Source organism: Ranitomeya variabilis, chromosome 4, assembly GCF_051348905.1.
Source record: "Ranitomeya variabilis isolate aRanVar5 chromosome 4, aRanVar5.hap1, whole genome shotgun sequence".
In the NCBI taxonomy this organism is placed as follows: domain Eukaryota; kingdom Metazoa; phylum Chordata; class Amphibia; order Anura; family Dendrobatidae; genus Ranitomeya; species Ranitomeya variabilis.
In genome coordinates this window covers 643,337,111-643,359,450 of record NC_135235.1, presented here as the reverse complement: position 1 = coordinate 643,359,450, position 22,340 = coordinate 643,337,111, and the positions used below count along the sequence as shown (strand labels likewise).

Sequence of the window (22,340 nt, the reverse complement as noted above, 5' to 3'; positions counted from 1 at the left end):
AGTTTTGCCGCCCACAGAAAGCATTAAGCTACTTACGGGTAGCGGCATTTTTCGGAGGCCCATGACAGCACCACGAGAGAGGGGATCCGCCCCTTTAGGAACAGGAAACCCACAGATACAAAAGGGCGGCACCTCTCCCATGCATCAGTTGGATTACAGAGCCTGAGAGGACTAACCGCAGTTAATGACAAGCAAACACAAAATTGCATACAATTAAACACAATGACTTTTAATAAAGTAATACACGTGAGAAGATAACATTCCTTCTTTAAATTATTTGGTTGATTATAAACCCAGGATGTGCAACCCCACGTGAAAAGGGAGGGAACTAAGGGTGCTGTCATGGGCCTCCGAAAAATGCCGCTACCCGTAAGTAGCTTAATGCTTTATTCGGACTCCCATGACAGCACCACGAGAGATTTACAGAGATGTAAGCCATTTTTAGGGAGGGACCACAGCCTGTAACACCCTTAACCCGAAGGTGAGATCTGAGGAGAACCCCAAGTCTAACCTATAGTGCTTAAAGAAGGTAGAAGGGGATGACCATGTGGCCGCCTTACATATCTGGTCGACCGACACTCCAGACCTCTCTGCCCAGGATGACGCCATGGCTCGGGTGGAATGTGCCCTCAGATTCTGCGGAGCTGGACCCCCACCTGTCGTGTAAGCAAGAGAGATAGCCTCCCTAATCCATTTCGCTAATATGTATTTAGATGCTCTAGCCCCTTTCCTTGGACCTTGGTAGGACAGGAATAGTGCATTATCCTTCTTCCAATCATTAGTGACCGAGATATATTGAAGAAGGCATCTCCTGACATCTAAGGTATGGAGCTCACTTTCTTTAGGGTTAGAAGGATTAGGGATAAACGAAGGTAAAACTATCTCCTGCGATCTGTGAAACTGGGATACTACTTTTGGTAAGTAGGCTGGGTCCGGTCTAAGGATAACTCTATCCTGAAGAAATTCTGTATACGGGGGATTTCTAGAGAGCGCCTGGATGTCTCCTATTCTGCGAGCTGATGTTATAGCTATTAGGAAAGCTGTTTTAAGAGACAACATCCTGACTGAGGCTTCATTCAACGGCTCAAAAGGGGGCTTTGTCAAAGAAGAAAGGACCAGATTTAAATCCCATGGTACCATTTTGTTTCTATACAGTGGTCTAATTCTACCGACCGCCTTAATGAACCTCGACACCCAGTAGTTACCCGCAATATTACATGAGAACAGGGCTCCAAGCGCTGAAACTTGTACCCTTAATGTGCTTGTGGAGAGTTTTAACTCTAACCCTCTTTGCAAAAATTCCAATATTTGACGTATTGGTACACCATCATTAATATTAAATTTTGAGGAAGTTAAGAACTTTCTCCAGGTTCTGGAGTAGATTCTTGTTGTTATCGGCTTTCTACTTCTTAAAAGGGTATCGACTAATTTAGGAGAGAAGCCTTTATTTTCTAACAATGACCGCTCAAAATCCAAGCCGTCAAATGAAGTCCCTTTACTTGTGGATGGAGTATCGGCCCCTGGGAAAGCAAATTTGGGATGTCTGGGAGTACCCAGGGATCGCCCACTGACATCGTCCTGAGCCATGAAAACCAGGTTCTCCTGGGCCAAAAGGGAGCAATCAGAATGAGTCTCGCCCGATCTTCTCTGACTTTCCTCACCACTAGAGGTAGTAGGTTCAGTGGCGGGAAGGCGTAGGCCAGAGAAAAATTCCATTTCATGAGGAATGCGTCCACTGCCAGTGGATTTTCCCTGGGATTTAAGGAACAAAAGCTTTTTACTTTTTTGTTCTCCCTTGTGGCGAATAGGTCCACCACCGGTTGACCCCACAAGCGGACAATCTGTTTGAAGATGTCTCCATTTAGAGACCATTCTCCTTGCTTTAGGACATTGCGGCTGAGAAAGTCCGCTTTTATGTTGTCTTTTCCTGTGATGTGCAGAGCAGTCAAAGATTGTAAATTCTCTTCTGCCACCCGGAGGAGACGATCTGTGATCTGCATCAGAGCCTCGGAGCGTGTCCCTCCTTGATGATTTATATAGGAGACTGCCACCCGGTTGTCTGAGAGGATCCTGACGTGGTGGCCCTGCAGATACATGAGGAGGTTTTTAACCGACAACTCGATTGCTAATAATTCTCTCTGATTGGAAGAGGACGTTGAGTATGGTTCCCATTGGCCTTGTACTACAACGTCATTCATGTGAGCCCCCCAACCTGAGGAGCTGGCATCCGTAGTCACAACCCGGGACACATCTATCATCCAGGGAACGCCTGCTGACAAATTATCCCTATCCAGCCACCAACTTAGGGATTTGAGAGTCGCTGGTTCAAGCGTTATTTTTTCTTCTAATACACCCCTCAAGATCCTATCCTTAACCAAAATCTCTTTTTGGAGGGATCTAGTGTGAAAGTGTGCCCACCTTACCGCTGGAATGCACGATGTGAGGGACCCCAACAGGGACATAGCTTGCCGCAGGGTCATAGAGGGTGTATTAACTGCTTTTAGAACCTGATGCTGAATCTGAGTTAATTTATTTTCTGGAAGATAACACTGTTGTGTAGTTGAATCTAGTAATAAGCCCAGAAACTTCTGAATTTTTTGAGGCTGTAACCGAGATTTTTCAAAATTAATTATCCAGCCCAGGCGTTCCAACTTAACTCTAGTTAGCTCTAGTTGGGACAAACAGTGTTCTACAGAGTTACCTACTATGAGGAAATCATCAAGGTATGGGACAATAAGGACATTAGATTCTCGCAAGTGAGCCATCACCTCCGCCACTATTTTTGTGAATACTCTAGGGGCTGATGTTATACCGAAAGGAAGAGCTCTGTACTGAAAATGATAAACAACTCCTCCCATTAATACTGCTACCCTCAAGAACTGCTGGAAATCCACATGAATAGGTACGTGGTAATAGGCATCCTTTAAATCGACTACCACCATAAAGCAGTTTTTGAACAGTATCTTTATTGTTGAGCTGATGGACTCCATTTTAAAGGTATGCTTAACCAAATAACTGTTAAGATGTCTGAGATTTATGATGGTTCTATACGTGTTGTCGGGCTTCTGAATAAGAAACAAGGGAGAATAGAACCCTTTCCCTCTATCAGCCTCTGGAACCTGTGTAAGGACATTTTTTGAACAGAGAGACCACACCTCTTCTTCCAGAGCAGATTGCTTTAGAGGATTAGAACGCAATGGAGTTAACATAAACTTATCCCGTGGGGTATGGCAGAACTCAAGAGTAAGACCCCGAGAAATAGTATCTTGCACCCAAATACTATTCGTGATCTTTGACCATTCTGAACCAAAATGTAAAAGTCTACCCCCCACCGGGGCTCCTAGTCATTTGTCCTCCTTCTTCCTTTCTTTTGAGGAACGACGGAACATATATCCCGTACCTCGTCTACGTCTGTCATCCCACCTAGACCGATCCCTTGAAGGTGAAAAGGTACGCTTCCTTCCGCGACCGAACCTTCTTTTATTAAAGGGACGACGGTAGGACCCCAGCAGATTGGGGAACTTCTTTTTGTCATCTCCCGCCTTCTCTAGGAGTTCGTCTAAGGTGGGCCCGAATAGGTATTCCCCTTTACAAGGGATGATGCAGAGTTTTGACCTTGATTGTATATCGCCTGGCCAACATTTCAGCCAAAGAGCCCTCCTGGCCGCGTTCGAGAGACCTGCTGCTCTAGCCGCCATTTTGACAGAGTCAATAGATGCATCTGATAAGAAAGCAGCCGCTTCTTGGATCAGTGGTAAGGCAGTCAAAATAGAATCCCTTGATGCACCTTCTTTTAACTGAGTCTCTAACTGTTCCAACCAGACCATCATTGATCTGGCTGTACAGGTTGAAGCCACCGCAGGCCTTAAAGAGCCGGCCGCCATCTCCCAGGTACTTTTTAGAAAGGTGTCCGCTTTTCTATCAAGGGGGTCCTTAAGGGTCCCCATGTCCTCAAAAGGGAGAGAGGCTCGTTTTGCCACTTTGGCTATTGCCGCATCCAACTTAGGGGCTTTTTCCCAGTTGGTGACTGCAGGATCATCGAATGGATATCTGCGCTTCTGCGCTGGAGGTAAGGAACCCTTTCTTTCGGGTTTTTTCCACTCTTTATTGATGAGATCCTGGATTTTTTCATTGAGCGGGAAGACTCTCCGTTTTTTCTGCTCCAACCCACTGAACATAATTTCCTCCTTGGAAAGTTGGGGTCTCGGTTCCGTTATGCCCATCGTTCCTCTGACCGCCTTAACCAGCTTATCCACTCGTTCAAGGGGTAGACAGAAGCGGGCGGTGTCCTCATCCGAGGAAGAGGAAGACGCAGCTGAACCGGAAAAAACTTCCTCCTTATCCTCTTCCACTGAAGAATCGGAGAGTAACGGAGCTTTGGACTTAGAGCTTCCTTGAGAAAGACCCTTTAAGGATTGTCTGACCTCCATTCTGATCATCTCCTTCAAGCTGGTGGTCATAGTAAGGGATTCCTCCGCTACCTGAGGGGGGTAAGTAAAGCAATCTAATCCCTGTAGATATAATGCTCTCCCCCTCACCCCTTTCCTGAGACCTCACCGTCTGCTGGATACAGGGCCCACATAACTTTTTAGGGCACGAATCAGGTAGGGGAACCCCGCAGATGCCACATTCCCTGTGTTTCGCCTTCCCGGCACATTTCTTCCCCTATAATGGAACATATGAGGGGAATCATGTCACTGGGTGAACTTTCACGAAGATCACTTACCAGTGCTGCCCAAAGAAAAAGTACCGGAATACGAGGGGGATTTCCACTGGCTGATGCTCCAGACCCCTGTCTGGAGGTGCTTTTGTGGCCAGACTCACTACTCCTCCTGTCGCGATCCTTCCCTTTAGGCTTCTGAGACACCTCTTGCAGCAACTGCACGTGCTCGTCCTCCATCTTCACCATATGGGGCCAGAAGCAAGGGATCACGATCCGGAGTTCCTTTTATAACCCCTCCTCCGGTCAGCAGCTGTGCCTAGCGCTCCCCTGATTATTTCTTTCGGCCTCCCCCTGGTGCAGGCGGTAAGCCCTGGAGCTCAGAACGCCGGCGACGCTATTACCGGTGGGCGCCGCCATCTTGGATTCACTGCGCATGCGCAGGACCCCGGAAACCCGGAAGTGACCGCCGACTCCTCCCCCGGCGTCACCCGGGCTCCCAGCGCTTCAGTATCGGCGCACAGAGCGGCGAGGACGCCGGACAGAGCCGCAGCACCCCCGGATGGCGCCCCCGAGCACCGCCGCATACCTGAGACCCCAGCCACCACAGAAGGAGGAGACCCAGGGGACATACTCACCCGGCGCTGGCCCGGAGACAGGACACCACCGGTGGCTGCTCCCTGCTGGAATGTCGCCACATGCAGCCCTGCCAGGACCATTGCGACATCTACCAGGAACCCCGCACCGGCCGAGGTAGGAGACCCCCTCGCTACCTGAGTCGGCCGGCCGGCCTGGGATCCTTTTGTGAAATCTGCAGGATCCCGTCCCGTTAGGAACAGGAAACCAACTGATGCATGGGAGAGGTGCCGCCCTTTTGTATCTGTGGGTTTCCTGTTCCTAAAGGGGCGGATCCCCTCTCTCGTGGTGCTGTCATGGGAGTCCGAATAAAGTAATGTGATATTCAAACAAATAATTAACTTACAATACAAATATATGTTGCATAACATTGGTGAATGAAGTTGTGGTGCTACTAGAGTCATAGTTAATATTTTGTGTGACTTCCATGAGCTTGAAGGACTGCATTCATGCGGTTCAACAATGATTCATACAATTTATTAATGAAGTCATCAGGAATAACAAAGAATGCAGTCTTACATGCCTCCCAGAGTTCATCTAGATTCTTTGGCTTTGTCTTCCAAGCTTCCTCTTTCATCCTACCCCAAACATGCTCAATGATGTTCATGTCTGGTGACTGGGCTGGCCAGTCCTTGAGCACTATGATCTATTTTTGCCTGGAGGAACTTTGTTATAGAGATGGATGTATGAGATGGAGCACCAACCTGCTGCAGAATTTGACCCCTTTTATGATTTGGAATATAAGAGGTAGCTAATACTTCTTGATATTTTAGGCTATTGATATTGCCTTCCACCTTGCAAATGTTTCGCACACCCCCATACTGAATGTAAACCCAGACCATGATCTTTCCACCACCAAATGTAACTGTTTTCTGGGTGTATTTTGGATCCATATGGGCTCCAGTAGGTCTCCTGCAGTATTTGCGGCGGCTGTGGTGTAATTCTACTGAAGATTCATCAGAGAAATCCACCTTCTGCCACTTTTCCAGCGTCCATCTGTTTAGCAGGCTGTGGAACTTTGCAAATGCCACACGGTTTTTTGTTTGCCTTTTGTTTAGTGCTGGCTTCTGGGCACTGATTCGACCATGGAGGCCATTGCGAGACAGAATCCTACAAACTGTTCTAGATGACACAGGGACTTGAGGTGACCAGGCCTGTTGGAGCTCTGCTACAGTGGAAGAGGGGGTTTCTTTGGATTTTTTAACCAACAAACGTTCCTCCTGAGCAGTTGTCTTGCGGGGTCTGCCGGACCTGGGCTTGTCAAACATATCTCCAGTCTCTTCAAATCTTTTTTAATTCTTTGTACTTGACGCTGAGAAACATTAAAGGTGCCAGCCAACTCTGCAGTGGATCTGGTCTTCAGCCTCTTGATAATCCAGGCTTTGGTCGCAGGGTGATTTTTGGCATGTTGTCAGAGCTCAAGTTGCAGTTCAAGTGAAGGTCTCCGGTGCTGGGTTTCTTTTTATACACACATACTAATTATCCGATCATTTACTGAGCACAGGTGAGGATGTCAACTAGGATTGGGTGCATTATATGACCAGGCAACAAAACCTTTGTCTTGCCAAAATCTGACCATTCTGTGTCCATTAACTGATCAATATTTCTGCATTGATGCCAATTTATTTTCTTAACCAAAACCACATTTCGGAGGGTTTCAGCTTTCAAAAGAATAATTTATACAACCAATGGATGAATTTAACATCAGGTTATAAGCTTTTATTTACATAACATGGATAAGCGACATAACTTCTGTCAGGGAGTGTATATCCTGATAATCTGCAGGAAGATCGATCTTGCATAAGCCTAAAGATAAACATAAGGGAGCCCACTAACGTCTATATTGAGTCCTTAAATCTCTAGGCCTCAAGTAAGGGGCTGGACGCTATTGAAACTAAGGAAATATGCAGTCTGGCAGGTTACAACCCCTGCCATTAATGGGTTCACCATCAGACCACCTGATAGAGGTGGTATTTTCGTATTGAAGAACTGAATTAAATTAACTTTTTGATGATATTCTAATTTAGTGAGAAGCACTTGTATTTGCACACTCGGACTGCAACGGTGACAGTGACCATCCTCTATATTTAGAGGAAAAAAGGTTTCTTATCACTGAGGGTGATTATCTACTGTAAGAACCTTGAGACTATAGATTCTTTACAGTAAGAGTCTTGAGCACGTGGGTTATCCACTGAAAAAAAAGTGGGAGTATGGGACCCTCTGCCACATGATGCTGTAGTGCTGAATCGCAACAAAATTACAAGGAGGGTCTGGATGCCTTCCTTGATAGATATAATATTACTTATTATGGTACTAGAATCTGTTTTTTACTCCCGAAGTTTCCTGTGACAGCAACCTTTTACGCACTTCAAAAGATTAATAAGGGCATCAATGCCCTCAAGGGGCAACACATCGTCTCGGAGGTTGATGCCCTTTTTCAGAATTCAAGTATCTACTTGGACAGATTGCTGAGATCTTTTGTGAAGGCCCTCCCTTCATATTTAAGAAATATGACAGCTCTCTTGATTAAACTGGTGGGAATTTCTATTGACTCAGGTACCATCTTGACCTCCATAAATGTTAAGGCACATTACAGTAGCATTTGGCATACTGTAGGCCTTGCAGCTGTGAATATCTAGGGCCCCACATTACATTTTTTCTTGAGCTGCTTGAATTTGTCTTGCAGTGCAATTTTTCCCTCATCAACTGCAAGTATTAACACCAGCTTAGGGGTACGGTGATTGGGAGTCCTTCTACTCCTACCTATGCCAATTTGCTCCTAGGCTAGTAGAAAGACACTTTTGTTTTCAGGTAGAAGGATGTCGTCTGGTGACCCAAGATTATCTTTTGGGGTCGCTATATCGATGACATCCTCATCCTATGGGCAGGTGACTGAATGTCATTTGAATCCTTTGAATTACACCAATGATATAGGCCTGGCATTCACTTATGAAGTTGGGGGGGATCAAATTGCTTTCCTGGATGGTTCTCTCAGTACTTTCATATTTCGGACACCCACGGAAACCAACAGCTTGCTCAAATGGGAGAGTTACCACCCTACTCCATTAAAGAAAGGTATTCTAAATGGAATTTCTTACACTAAGAAGATATTGTTCCTCTTTCGCTGATTTTAGGACTCAATCGAGGGATCTTAAAAAGAAGATTCCTGGATAGGGGGTATTCTAAGGGGTATTGTGGATTCAGCATATAGACATGCTGTATGTGTCAATAGACCATCTCTCCTGACTCCTAAACCAAAAAACTATTCTGACTTGATCCACGATTAATAGGGACCCATGATGATCAATTCAACAAGGTCATGGATATTTTTAGAAGGCACTGTCAAATTTTGAGAGCTGATCCCGACATCTGCAGCCTCAGTTCTTCTAAACCATCTGCTATCTTTCGGAAAGGAAAATCAATTAAGGATCATACTGTACATAGTCACTTTTTCCCATCAAAGAGGGAAAAGACCTGTGCTTGACAATACATTGATAGGCAACTTTAGCAGTGGCCATTGCACCTTTTGGTGATTTGTTCTCAATGAACATCTAGGGGACATTAGGCACCGCAGACATACCCTGTTGGCACGTATTGTTAATTCAGAACATGGAGGTGATGAAAGGGCTGGGACAAAAAATAATTTAGCACAAAACGAGGTGGATTTACTGGATGGAATCCATGAGTCCGAGAGGGCTCAATGATCAGTTTAATGTTGCTAGTTTCCTTTTCTGCTAGTGGCAAGTCCATACAGTATATATTTGTCATCCATTTGGTGACTTTCGTTATTAAGTTAAGTTATAGTCTTGTTTTTTGTTTAGAGGGTTTATTTTGCTTTTTATTGTTTATTCCCATGTTTATGGAAAAAATTCAATATGGTCTATTATACTTACCACGTAGCAGGATTGTTTTTAATACTTATGTTTTACTATGTCAACTAGGAATTTTGATTATTGTATAAAATATATTTAAACACATTCAGGATTTCGCATTTATCACTACCTGTGCTGTACTTTATATTAGGGGTATATTAGGGTCCTAAGAGACAGCCGCCGAGGAGCAGGGGGGCTATATATCACAACTTAGGGTGCCAACTTCTACTGACAGGCAGGGAGTCCGATAAGGAACTCTAGGGTGATATAGTCCCTATATATTATATCTTATCAATTTATTATACTTTTTGGAGGACCCTTATGTATTTTGGCTGTAATATGCATTTTTCTAATATATGACTTTGAGAGTTTTTGAATTTTTAACTTAATAATTAAAGGTTATATTTAGAATCTCTTGACAGGATGTTGAACAAGTCAGATTGTCGTATGTGGAGTCGGGAAGGATCTTATCCCCCAACATGAAGAAATTATTATTTATTTTTTTTACTCCCTCATCAGTAGTAAGTCGTGTTATAGGATGAACTCGGTAGACTTATGTCTCCCTTCAACTATAACTATGAAAGAGTGTCCCAACTTTAGCAATTAAGGGCCAAGTCTGACTGGACAGAGCATAGACAGTAGCTGCATTGAGACTGCTGCCAATCCGAGGATAGTTGCTCATTTGGCTAATCCAACTTCCAAAGAATGAGGCAAAGGAAGCTGGATCTGGGTTCAGAGACACAAGGAGTCTCTAACCAGAGTCGAGGCTAGAGACAATGTGTGAAGTGTAAGCCTGGAGGCATGAACCCAAATGCACAAGGCACAAGGCATGAAGTCAGAGGCACGCAGCCAGATACACAAACACGAGGCACGCAGCTTAGAGTCATGAGGCATAAAGCACGCATCATGCAGTCAGAGGCACAAGGCACGCAGCCCAAAGCATGCAGTTTGAAGCACAAGGCACAAAGTACTAAGTCAGAGGCATGAGGCATGAAGCCAGAGGCACAAGGCACGAAGCCAGAAGCACAAGACACTATGAGGTAATATGAGTTCCCCTGAGGCACTGAAACACTACAAGACACAGGCCTGGAGGCGAAGGTTAGGGCCGCATTGGAGGGAACGAGACATGAGACCAGATTCGGACTTAAATTTCAGAGAGTATCTGTTAATTCAGGATAAACCTTCACTTTGAGTGGTACATCTCAAATGTTAGACTAGCCCCACCTGAAGAAGCCAATTAATGAGGCGCAGCTGAATGGCAGTCTTCACAGAAATAATGTGCTATATTAACACCATGTGCCTTCCTATGGATGGAGTAGTTAGATTGATACTGGTCTGGCAGGCAACAGTGGAAACATCTGAGTGTTATTCGACCACAAAATGAGGACAAACCTAAGTCCTAAGATAAACTCTGAAGCCAAATTATGAGGTCATGTGCAGTTAAGACATGTGGCAAACTCAAGTAAAACCATGAGACATATCCCAAACATGTGGCTTAACTTTAGTCTAGAGGTACAGATCCTAACTTCCGTACCTAAAGACAAACTTCAGCACGTGAGGCTCCAGGCCCACCTTCGGCATAAAGGCATAAGGCTAGTATGAGCCCAGAGGCCTAGTCCTTAGAGAAAACATTCACTCAATTATCTGTGCTGCCCCATTTCATTCTATAGCTTCACCCCTTCTTTCCTCATAATTTTTGCCTCCAGATACCATTAGAAGAACAGGGGGAGCTGGTAATACTATTGCAGAAGGTGCACCGGCTGGCTGTTGGCTGAAGGAGCTCTACCGAGAGAGGTGCTGGCCCTGGACCACTGGACAGGTGGAAGGGAAGGCAGAGACTACCTGATCGTGCCGAGTCTGTACTCTGATACAGCAACTGATGGCTGAGGGACCTTTACTCAGAAAGGTGTCATCCCCGAACTGCTGGGCAGGGAAGAGAAGGCTGGATCCCCCCAGTGCCCCCGAGTTTGCACAATGAAGCTTCACAGGATAAAATATCTTCACTCTAGGAGAAACTATCATGCAACTATGCCCTGTTGAAATAAGGCACTGGGGGGTGGAGGTGGAAGGGGCCTTTTAACCTCTCTGTGATCCTATCCCATAATAAGACAAAATAGACCCCATATAATGCTCCATACAGTTCATTATGGCCCCCATAAGATGCTCCATACAAAATGGGCCCCATATAATGCTCCATACAGTTCATTATGGCCCCATAAGATGCTCCATATACAAATATGCCCCATATAATGCTCCATGCAGTCCTTTATGGCCCCATAAGATGCCCCATATAATGCTTCATGCAGTTCTTTATGGCCCCATAGATGCCCCATATAATGTTCCATGCAGTTCTTTATGGCCCCATAAATGCCCCATATAATGCTCCATGCAGTTCTTTATGGCCCCATAGATGCCCCATATAATGCTCCATGCAGTTATGGCCCCATAGATGCCCCATATAATGCTCCATACAGCTCATTATGGCCCCATAAATGCCCCATATAATGCTCCATGCAGTTCTTTATGGCCCCATAGATGCCCCATATAATGCTCCATGTAGTTATGGCCCCATAGATGCCCCATATAATGCTCCATGCAGTTCTTTATGGCCCCATAGACGCTCCATATAGCATTGTGCCACATGTAAAGCCGCTGCTGCTGCACTAAAAAAAAAAAAATTACATACTCACCTCTCGTCGCTGCTCCTCAGCGTCCCGTCTCTCCGCAGTGACTGTTCAGGCAGAGGGCGGCGTGCACACTAACACGTCATCGCGCCCTCTGACCTGAACAGTCACTGCAGAGGACGCGGAAGACGAGGCGGCGGTGGAACGCGGAAAGGTGAATATGACATACTCACCTGCTCCCGACGCTCCTGGCGCGGTCCCCGCATGTCACACATCTCCGGGAGCGGCAGCTTCTTCCTGTAGTGAGTGGTCACGTGGCACCGCTCACTACAGAGTTCATATTCATAACTTTAATGAGCGGTACCAGTGACCGTGAACAGGGAAAGAAGCTGCAGCGCCCGAAGACTGTGGGACATGTGGGGACCGCGCCAGGAGCGCTGGGAGCAGGTGAGTATTTGACAGGAGACCCCCCCGCCTTCCATGACTCGAGTATAAGCAGAGAGGGGCACTTTCAGCCCATTTTTTGGGGCTGAAAATCTCAGCTTATACTCGAGTATATACGGTATATATCTATATATATATATATATAACACACACACAAACGTGGTATATACTGAGGCAGTCATAAAGTGAATAAGCAATGGGAAGAATGTGGGCCCAGACAGCATGGCCAATTTCAAAACCATGGGAAGCATTAGTCCAGCACCCAGCCACTGTGGCCAGTCTAATTATTAATCACAGCCTAAGTGTATAAAAATAGTCAACACAATTGTAGGAGCCAGTGACTGAGTAGAATGTTACTCCTTTGCATTTAGTGGTTACTTACCCGGGTAGTCATATGCAGGAATCTCTTCTTTACACCACTCATCACCCCTCACATATGTATCTGTAGTATTGATATATGTCAGATTGTCCTGTAGAAGAAGAGGATGGGGACATCTCTCTGGTGTTGTCCTCTTACTGGATAGAACTGGAAGAAACACATACAAGGACTGAATTCATTCTTTACATACAGATAATTATAGGCCATGTGTATTTAGTCCTGTCTATTACCTGGTGATGTGAGGGGCTGGGGAACCTCCATCATGATGTCCTTGTACAGATCTTTGTGCCCTTCTAAATACTCCCACTCCTCCATGGAGAAATAGACGGTGACATCCTGACACCTTATAGGAACCTGACACACACAATGATACCGTCATCCCCCGATCCCTCCATAGTGTTACTGTATAATGTCCCAGCATTCCCAGCAGTGTCACCTCTCCAGTCAGCAGCTCAATCATCTTGTAGGTGAGTTCTAGGATCTTCTGGTCATTGATGTCCTCATGTATTAGGGGGTGAGGAGGCATCCTGATTGCACTCGGGGGTCTTCCCCATCCCTCAGACACAGGGTCCTGACAGCGGTAACTAGAGGTCTTCACTACTGTGTAATCCTGGTTACGGAGAGACACATTAATAAATCTCACTACAGACATTTCCAGAGTCCTCACCTCTCCAGTTCTGTCCATCTGTTATTCCCATAGATAAGAATGATGTAATGTGAGGTCATCAGAATCTCTCACCTCTCCAGTAAGCCGGAAGAGGATCTCTAGGGTGAGGTGTAATATCCTCTCCGCCATCTTGTCCCTGTCCCTATCCATCCTTGTAGGGTCACTCAGGAGAATTATCTTATATAGAAGATCTCCATTGAGAGGATCCGATATTGTAGGGACCTGAATGGGGAGAAGATGACGATGTAACATCATAAAGATCCCATGTAAGAAATCTCCGGAGTTGTTACCGGCGTCACATGATCACTACATTCAGTCATGGCCCCGTCCAGCCCCCGGTATAACACAATCTGATTATAATCACATACATTAATGTGCTTTTGTTAACTGGTAATTTGTGCTCTCTGAGATAACATTGCAAAAAGGGGGATGTGGTGGAGTCACCTTTGTTTAGGGCTTCGATGGGTCAGTCAGTACTAAGGCTAGGTTCACATTAGCCTATTTGTGTGCAGCGTATCATCTGCATTTGCAATCGCATGCCAAAATGCATTTAAATGCATGCTTACGCTGCATTTTTTAGCCGCATCAGCTTACGCATGATGAAAAAAAAAGGTACGTGTGTATGCGTTTGTATGCGTTTTTTGCCTGCGTTTGTGCCGTTTATGCGCATGCGTTCGATATTTCCAGAAGGGTGTGTCTCAATCAGTTCCTGACCATGTGCAGTCCGAAGTACGCAAGCGCATCAAACGCATGCGTACGCATGTCCTTGTGTATCAATGCATTCCCATATACAGTAATGTGTTGTTTTGATGCACTCATCTGCAATCATCAGCATACGCATGATTGCACAATATTTGACGCCTCAAAAAATGCAACATGTTGCGTTCGCGTACACCGCGGAACGCCGCATGCATACGCATCCGCATGCGAACATGTCCCATGCGTACACCATGTTAAAGATATATACGCATGATGTATGTGGATCGATGCGGATCATACGCTGTGCACAGATACGCTAATGTGAAACCAGCCTAAGGCCGGGTTCACATTAGCGTATGTGTGCGCAGCGTATACCTGTGTACCAATCTGCATGCATCTTGCGTACATATTTTTAACATGGTGTACACAGGGGACATGCGTTTGCATAAGTTCGCATCCGGATGCGTGCGCAGCATCGTTTCGCGGTGTGCGGTGAATGCAACATGTTGTATTTTTTGAGGCGTCAATTATGCGCAGGCATGCACATGCGGATGAGTGCATCAAAACAACGCATTACTGTCTATGGGATCGCATTGACATGGGTACGCATGCGTTCGATACGCATGCGTACTTCAAACTGCGCATGTCCAGGAAATGATTTCACCACCTCCAGTATGCACATAAACAATGCAACCGCATTCCAAAACGCATTTAAATGCATGCACACGCAGCAGTTTTTTTGCGTCATGCATAAGATGATGTGGAGTAAAACCACAGCGTAAGCATGCATTTGCATGCGTTTTGGCATGCGTTTGCGCATGCAGAAGATACGCTGCGCACAGAAACGCTAATGAGTACTTAGCCTTACTGATCAGTCAGAACCAAAGAGGTTAATGATTCTGCATGCCAAATTTCACTGACAGTGATGTACAGTGATAGGATTATAATACAATGTGTCAGATGTGTGAAAATCGGTGGCCGGTGGCTCTCCTGCCGTGATCTCTGCCGGTAACTTTAAGCAATCATTACAAATATCTATCTTTAAGCCCTAACCACTTTTGTTGTTTGTTTTGTAATAAAATTCCGTACTTTTTTTCCTATTCAGCCAATACCTAAATCTGTTATTTTTTTTAAAACTTGACTTCATATGACGTTTAGTTTGAGGAAAGTCTGAAACAGGACGTCACTGGGGGATGGCCTCACGGTCAATTCTCCAAAGTTATCACCCACTGAAACAGGACGATCCCAACATTCTCAGCAGACTGTCAGCATCATTATAGATGAAAGCATTCCAAGTCACTCAGATAGCTCAGTCTTCTCATTCTTATGTGGAGGCACGGAAAACTATTCACTAGATTTTCTGCTGCACTCCGGAGTCACAAATCTAATTTACAAACTGATAAGATTTGATCTGGAAATGGCCGATGTCTCTAATAAATTGGCCATTCAGTGTCTAAAGGCCCCGTCTCACATAGCGAGATCGCTAGCGAGATCGCTGCTGAGTCACTAGTTTTGTGACGCAACAGCGACCTCAGTAACGATCTCGCTATGTGTGACACGTACCAGCGATCAGGCCCCTGCTGTGAGATCGCTGGTCGTGTCGGAATGGCCTGGACCTTTTTTTGGTCGTTGAGGTCCCGCTGACATCGCTGAATCGGTGTGTGTGACACGGATTCAGCGATGTCTTCACTGGTAACCAGGGTAAACATCGGGTTACTAAGCGCAGGGCCGCGCTTAGTAACCTGATGTTTACCCTGGTTACCAGCGTAAATGTAAAAAAAACCAAACACTACATACTTACCATCTGATGTCCGTCAGGTCCCCCGGCGTCTGCTTCCTGCTCTGACTGACTGCCGGCCGGAAAGTGAGAGCAGATCACAGCAGTGACGTCACCGCTGCGCTCTGCTCTCACTGTACGGCGGCTCAGTCAGAGCAGGAAGCAGACGGCAAGGGACACCGAAAGGCGAGTATGTACTGTTTGTTTTTTTTGGTAACCAGGGTAAACATCGGGTTACTAAGCGCGGCCCTGCGCTTAGTAACCCGATGTTTACCCTGGTTACCCGGGTGCTGCAGGGGGACTTCGGCATCGTTGAAGACAGTTTCAACGATGCCGAAGTCGTTCCCCTGATCGTTGGTCGCTGGAGAGAGCTGTCTGTGTGACAGCTCCCCAGCGACCACACAGCGACTTACCAACGATCACGGCCAGGTCGTATCGCTGGTCGTGATCGTTGGTAAATCGCTATGTGAGACGGGGCCTTAATACTGGTAGATAAAACGTAACTGAATACAAGACCTTCACAGCCTTCTACACATCATAGGGGAGATCACATGACACCTTCTCTCAATCTACCTGATAATCCTGAGGAACATTAGGATTTTCATGTTTACAGTCCTGTGGAAGAAGAGGACGGGGACATCTCTCTGGTGTTGTCCTGTTACTGGATAGATCTGGAAGAAACACATACAGGGACTGAATTTATTCTTTACAAACAGATAATTATAGGCTTTGTGTATTTAGTCCTGTCTATTACCTGGTGATGTGAGGCGCTGGGGAACCTCCATCATGACGTCCTTGTACAGATCTTTGTGCCCTTCTAAATACTCCCACTCCTCCATGGAGAAATAGACAGCGACATCCTGACACCTTATAGGAACCTGACATATACAATGATACCGTCATCCCCCGAACCCTCCATAGCGTTACTGTATAATGTCCCAGCATTCCCAGCAGTGTCACCTCTCTAGTCAGCAGCTCAATCATCTTGTAGGTGAGTTCTAGGATCTTCTGGTCATTGTTGTTCTCATGTATCAGACAGCGCTCACTAGAGATCTTCTTCACTACTGTGTAATCCTGGTTATGGAGAGACACATTAATAAATCTCACTACAGACATTTCCAGAGTCCTCACCTCTCCAGTTCTGTCCATCTGTTATTCCCATAGATAAGAATGATGTAATGTGACGTCATCAGAATCTCTCACCTCTCCAGTAAGCCGGAAGAGGATCTCTAGGGTGAGGTGTAATATCCTCTCCGCCATCTTGTCCCTGTCCCTATCCATCCTTGTAGGGTCACTCAGGAGAATTCTCTTATATAGAAGATCTCCACTGAGAGGATCCGATATTGTAGGGACCTGAATGGGGAGAAGATGACGATGTAACATCATAAAGATCCCATGTAAGAAATCTCCGGAGCTGTTACCGGTGTCACATGATCACTACATCCAGTCATGGCCCCGTCCTGCCCCCGGTATAACACAATCCGATTATAATCACATACATTAATGTGCTTTTGTTAACTGGTAAGTGTATTTGTTGTAGTGATATTGGAAAACAGACATACATAGTTGTCAATATAGTGGGAATTATGGGACAGGGTTAAGAGCTGTGATGTGATTAATGACAGAGGCTAAGAGGAATATGGAGATTTACGAGTTCTAATGAAGTTTGGGGTGAAAAGCGTTAATGTCATTACATTTAACAATTGTATGCTTTTTTCTTGAATACCGTATATACTCGAGTATAAGCCGAGATTTTCAGCCCAAATGTTTGGGCTGAAAGTGCCCCTCTCAGCTTATACTCGAGTCACGGTCTGCGGCAGGGTCGGCGGGTGAGGGGGAGACGGCGCTGAGGCATACTCACCTAGTCCCGGCGATCCTGACGCTCCCCCTGCCCGTCCCACGGTCTCCGGGTGCCGCAGCTCTTCCCCTGTTCAGCGGTCACGTGGGACCGCTCATTAGAGAAATGATTATGGACTCCACTCCCATAGGGGTGGAGCCGCAAATTCATTTCTCTAATCAGCGGTGCTGGTGACCGCTGACAGAGGAAGAGCTGCGGCACCCGAAGACAGTGTGACAGGCAGGGGGAGCGCCAGGATCGCCGGGACTAGGTGAGTATTTTATATTCACCTGTCCACGTTCCAACCGCCGGGCGCCGCTCTGTCTTCGGGTCCTCTTGTTCTGACTGTTCAGGTCAGAGGGCGCGATGACGCATATAGTGTGCGCGCCGCCCTCTGCCTGATCAGTCAGTGCGGAGAGACGCCGGGACGGGACGCTGAGGAGCTGCAAGCAAGAGAGGTGAGTATGTGTTTTTTTTTTTTATTGCAGCAGCAGCGTTATATATGGCACAGATTTATGTGGAGTATCTATGGGGCAACGGTGCAGAGCACTATATATGGCACAGATTTATATGGCACATCTATGGGGCAACGGTGCAGAGCACTATATATGGCACAGATTTATATGGCACATCTATGGGGCAACGGTGCAGAGCACTATATATGGCACTGCTTTATATGGCACATCTATGGGGCAACGGTGCAGAGCACTATATATGGCACTGCTTTATATGGCACATCTATGGGGCAACGGTGCAGAGCACTATATATGGCACAGATTTATATGGCACATCTATGGGGCAACGGTGCAGAGCATTATATATGGCACAGATTTATATGGCACATCTATGGGGCAACAATGAACAGTGCAGAGCATATATGGCACAGCTTAATAAGGAGCATCTATGGGGCAATAATGAACAGTGCAGAGCATATATGGCACTGCTTTATATGGAGCATCTATGGGGCCATAATGAACGGTGCAGAGCATTGTATATGGGGCATCTATGGGCCATAATGAATGGTGCAGAGCATTATATATGGCACAGCTTTATAAGGAGCATCTATGGGGCCATAATGAACAGTGCAGAGCATTCTATATGGCACAGCTATATGTGGAGCATCTATGGGGCAATAATCAACGGTATGGAGCATTATATATGGCACAGCTTTATATGGAACCTCCTTTGGGGCAATAATGAACGGTATGGAGCATCTATTTTTATTTTTTAAATTCACCGGTAGCTGCTGTATTTTCCACCCTAGGCTTATACTCGAGTCAATAAGTTTTCCCAGTTTTTTGTGGCAAAATTAGGGGGGTCGGCTTATACTCGAGTATATACGGTATATGTTATTCTCCGCAGTATGAGGTTATCATGTATACGCCCTTTTGTTGCAATGTGCTTTCTTTGTCTGTATCATGTATAAAAAGCCCCTGTTACTGCTGTTCGGGGCCATAACATCGCCAGTATGCTGCCAGGCCACAACATCGCCAGTCTGCCGCCAGGCCACACCATCGCCAGACCATGGCCAGATCAATGCCAGATATCCCAGCGTTACTCTGTCTTTCTGTAAACCTCTTTGTGTCTGCATGCTTTGTCTCATTGCCTTTCCATTAAACTGTTTTGCTGTGTATCTTCGAATAACCTTCAGTCTCAGTTTGATAAGAGGATTGTCTACATATTTTTCCCGGCTCTTCCATCTCTCAGTAAGGACTTTCTTACAGGGTAAATCAGGAAAATTCTCTTATATAGAAGATCTCCACTAAGAGGATTCGATATTGTAGGGACCTGAATAGGGAGAAGATGACGATGTAACATCATAAAGATCCCATGTAAGAAATCTCCGAAGCTGTTACCGCCTTCACATGATCACTGCATCCAGTCTTGGCCCCGTCCTGCCCCCGGTATAACACACAATCCGATTATAGTCACATATAGAGATTTATCACATAATATTCTGACTCCTCAAGGCAGTATAAGTATCTAAATCCTTAGCCATCAATCCCTTAGATAACTGCATGATTGTTGTACTCACATGCAAAGTGTCCTCAGATAGTTCCAACTCGGCCACACTGACTTGTAATAAGAGTTCAGGAGAAACAGAGTTGATTTTCTCTGAAAATCTTGTATTAAGCACAATGCAGCAGGTGGAAAGTGTAATCCGAAACAGAGATGTGCACATGTAAATCCAAAGATGGTTACAGCAAACTAATAATGAGGAAGAAGGGAGGAGCAAGAGCTATCATCATCAACTACAGGAAAGAAGAAGGGACAAACTTCAAAGGGCAGGGCTTCTGCCTAGCAAAAACAGAATGCAATGCATAACACAGAAAACACACAACAAGCTGTTCCCAATTATGGGACACAACACATAATGTCTCCAATCCAGCACCAAATACACAGAAGAAATCAAAAAGAAAAATCTAAAATATCTGAATCTTTATTAAATATTTCTTAAAAACAAGACATAAAGTTTTAAAGTGCAGGGAACATCCACAGAGATCGGAACAGCAGAACCAGAGATGTCAGTAACAGAGATGAGCAAATCTTTCAAGGTTCGGTTCAGACTCACCGAACGGACCGATGTTTGCTGAAATTATTCAAACCTTATTTAATTCAATGGGAGGCAAAATCAAATGCAAAGGCAACACCTTCAGGTGGAGCAAAAAGTTGCCCAAAAAACTCAAGTTAGGGGCAGACACCATGAAAAGTGGCATCAATTGACCAACAGTAGATATTTTATAATGGCGCAGCAGTCAAGCATGGGCCATGCATGAGACAAGGTCTGAGCCAGCATTTACAGCTTGGAATTAAAGTTTCAATGAGGACCTGGTGGTTAAGGGAGTAATGTACGCTTTCTTAGCTGGGAGACCTGATACATCATGCAATTCCTCCATTTATTTATTTTTTAATTCTAGCCACACTCAGATGGCAGAAGCACCAGTTTCATACAGTACTATTGGTAGAAAAATGTAAGGAAAGTAACACAGGTGGGGGGCGTGTCCTAGCTGGCCATGTGAGTGGACACAGGGAAGAGTGCTCCCGCTACTAAAGGGACAAATATCCTGTGCAAACGTTGATTACCGGACTTTTTTGCCACAAACCGGTTAGCTGAAGGTCTGGGGAGCAAAGCGGTGCTGAGTGCTGGATCCGGCATCAGAGGCAATGACCAGATGGAGGCAGAAGGATGCAGGTGCTGGCGATGCTGGAGCCAGCCAAGATGGCACCGAGGTCAGAGAAGAAGCTGACAGGGAGAATGCCGCATGTCAACGGCGTATGGAGGTGGCGGCGAAGCATCAGCAGTATGCCAGAGTGGAAGCTGCGGAGGAGGCAGAGCAAGGAACCGGAGCTGGAGCTGATAAGGAGGAGGAGAATACAGTCCTTGCTGCAAAGCATGAGGTACAGAGGGGGAAGGAGAGAGGCAGCATGGTGGGGGCAGGGGGGGGACCTGAAGGCTTAATGCAGAAAGAGGAGCCGACCCTCAGAGATGTTGTTGTGCTGATATCCTCGTGCCAGCAATCCTTGAATTCCCTAGCCCTGCAGATTCAGGAGGTAAAAGGGGACACAGCACAGATTAATGCAGCCCTGCAAAAGATGGACAGATGTATGGGAGCGGTGGAGGAGAGGGTGAGCACGGCAGAAGATCACATAGTTAAACTGCAAAAAGCTGAGAAAAAGTTCGCCCAAGCAATATCAGAGCTCGCTGCCAAGAATGAGGATCTGGAAAATAGATCCAGAAGGAATATTATACGTATAGTGGGGCTGCCTAAAAAGACTGAGGGGAGAAAGCTGGCTGCTGGAGAAAATTGGGGGCACAGTGCTGACAAAAGTATTTGCTGTTGAAAGAGCTCATAGGGTCCCGCCGCAGCCCCCTGCCCCAGGAGCGAATCCCCGTACCATGCTGGCCAAAATACTGAACTACAGGGACAGAGATATTATCCTCAGAAAGGCTAGAGAAATGGAGGATCTGACGGCTGGAGGTCAAAAGATTGCCATTTACCTGGATTATTCTGCTGCAGTTCAGAAACAACGGATGAAGTTCACTGGGGTTAAGAGACGACTGAGGGAGCTGGGAGTGCAATACTCTATGTTGCTCCCCGCAAAGTTGAGACTGGTGGCTTTTGATAAGACCCACTTTTTTCTGACACCAGAGGACGCTACCCAGTGGATTGATACTAATGCGAAAAAACTTAAGGGAAAGGGCGATTGACATCTCGGCGAGATCCGGACGGGAGATGTTTCTCTGTTGCTGGAGCAGGGATTTGCATTTAATGGCACATTGGTTAAAGGGTTGAGCAGCTGCTGAGGGCTCGGCTGTGCCATATTGAGTGATTGACCGGAGGGGATAGTAATGATTAATAAGTATGGGGGAGGTGGGTTATGCCGGGTACTGCAAATTGGTTTGGTAATTTCTCTACATGTTTATTTAAGTTGGAATGTTGGGAAAAAAACAAAAACTGTGGGAAATTCGGATTGTTACTGCAGCGGGAGGCGCATGGAGAGGGTTAAGTAAGGGAGAGTGTTCGCAATGGGCGGTGGAGCCCCACTCTTGATGAGAGGAAGAATGTGTTGTATTGGGTGGGTTAGGGGGCAAGTTGGGAGTTGGTAGGGGGGGTGGGAGGGATTAGACAGCTCATACTTGGAAAAGTGGATACTATGAAGGATGATGAGCCGTATGATGGGGGACCGCATTAAAATATTGAGTTGGAATGTAAGAGGCCTAGCGGATAAAACTCGACGGGCGG

General features: G+C 45.9%; 1 protein-coding gene across 3 annotated transcripts in view; it reads right to left on the bottom strand.

Moving 5' to 3' along the window:
* The window catches only part of LOC143767341 (uncharacterized), an 855,449-nt gene that overhangs the window by 259,939 nt on the left and 573,170 nt on the right, over positions 1-22,340 (bottom strand). The window contains exons 1-8 of one of the 3 annotated variants that reach the window (XM_077255582.1): positions 16,962-17,212; positions 16,719-16,832; positions 16,513-16,636; positions 16,332-16,429; positions 13,355-13,504; positions 13,052-13,225; positions 12,846-12,969; positions 12,619-12,762 (exon numbers count right to left, since the gene is read on the bottom strand). In XM_077255582.1, coding sequence (XP_077111697.1) covers positions 12,619-12,762; positions 12,846-12,969; positions 13,052-13,225; positions 13,355-13,504; positions 16,332-16,429; positions 16,513-16,636; positions 16,719-16,832; positions 16,962-17,144 — 1,111 coding nt within the window. In that variant the 5' untranslated portion in view covers positions 17,145-17,212. Of the gene's footprint in view, positions 1-12,618; positions 12,763-12,845; positions 12,970-13,051; positions 13,226-13,354; positions 13,505-16,331; positions 16,430-16,512; positions 16,637-16,718; positions 16,833-16,961; positions 17,213-22,340 lie in introns of those variants that run through there. The other 2 variants (XM_077255580.1, XM_077255584.1) reach the window with 2 other exon arrangements.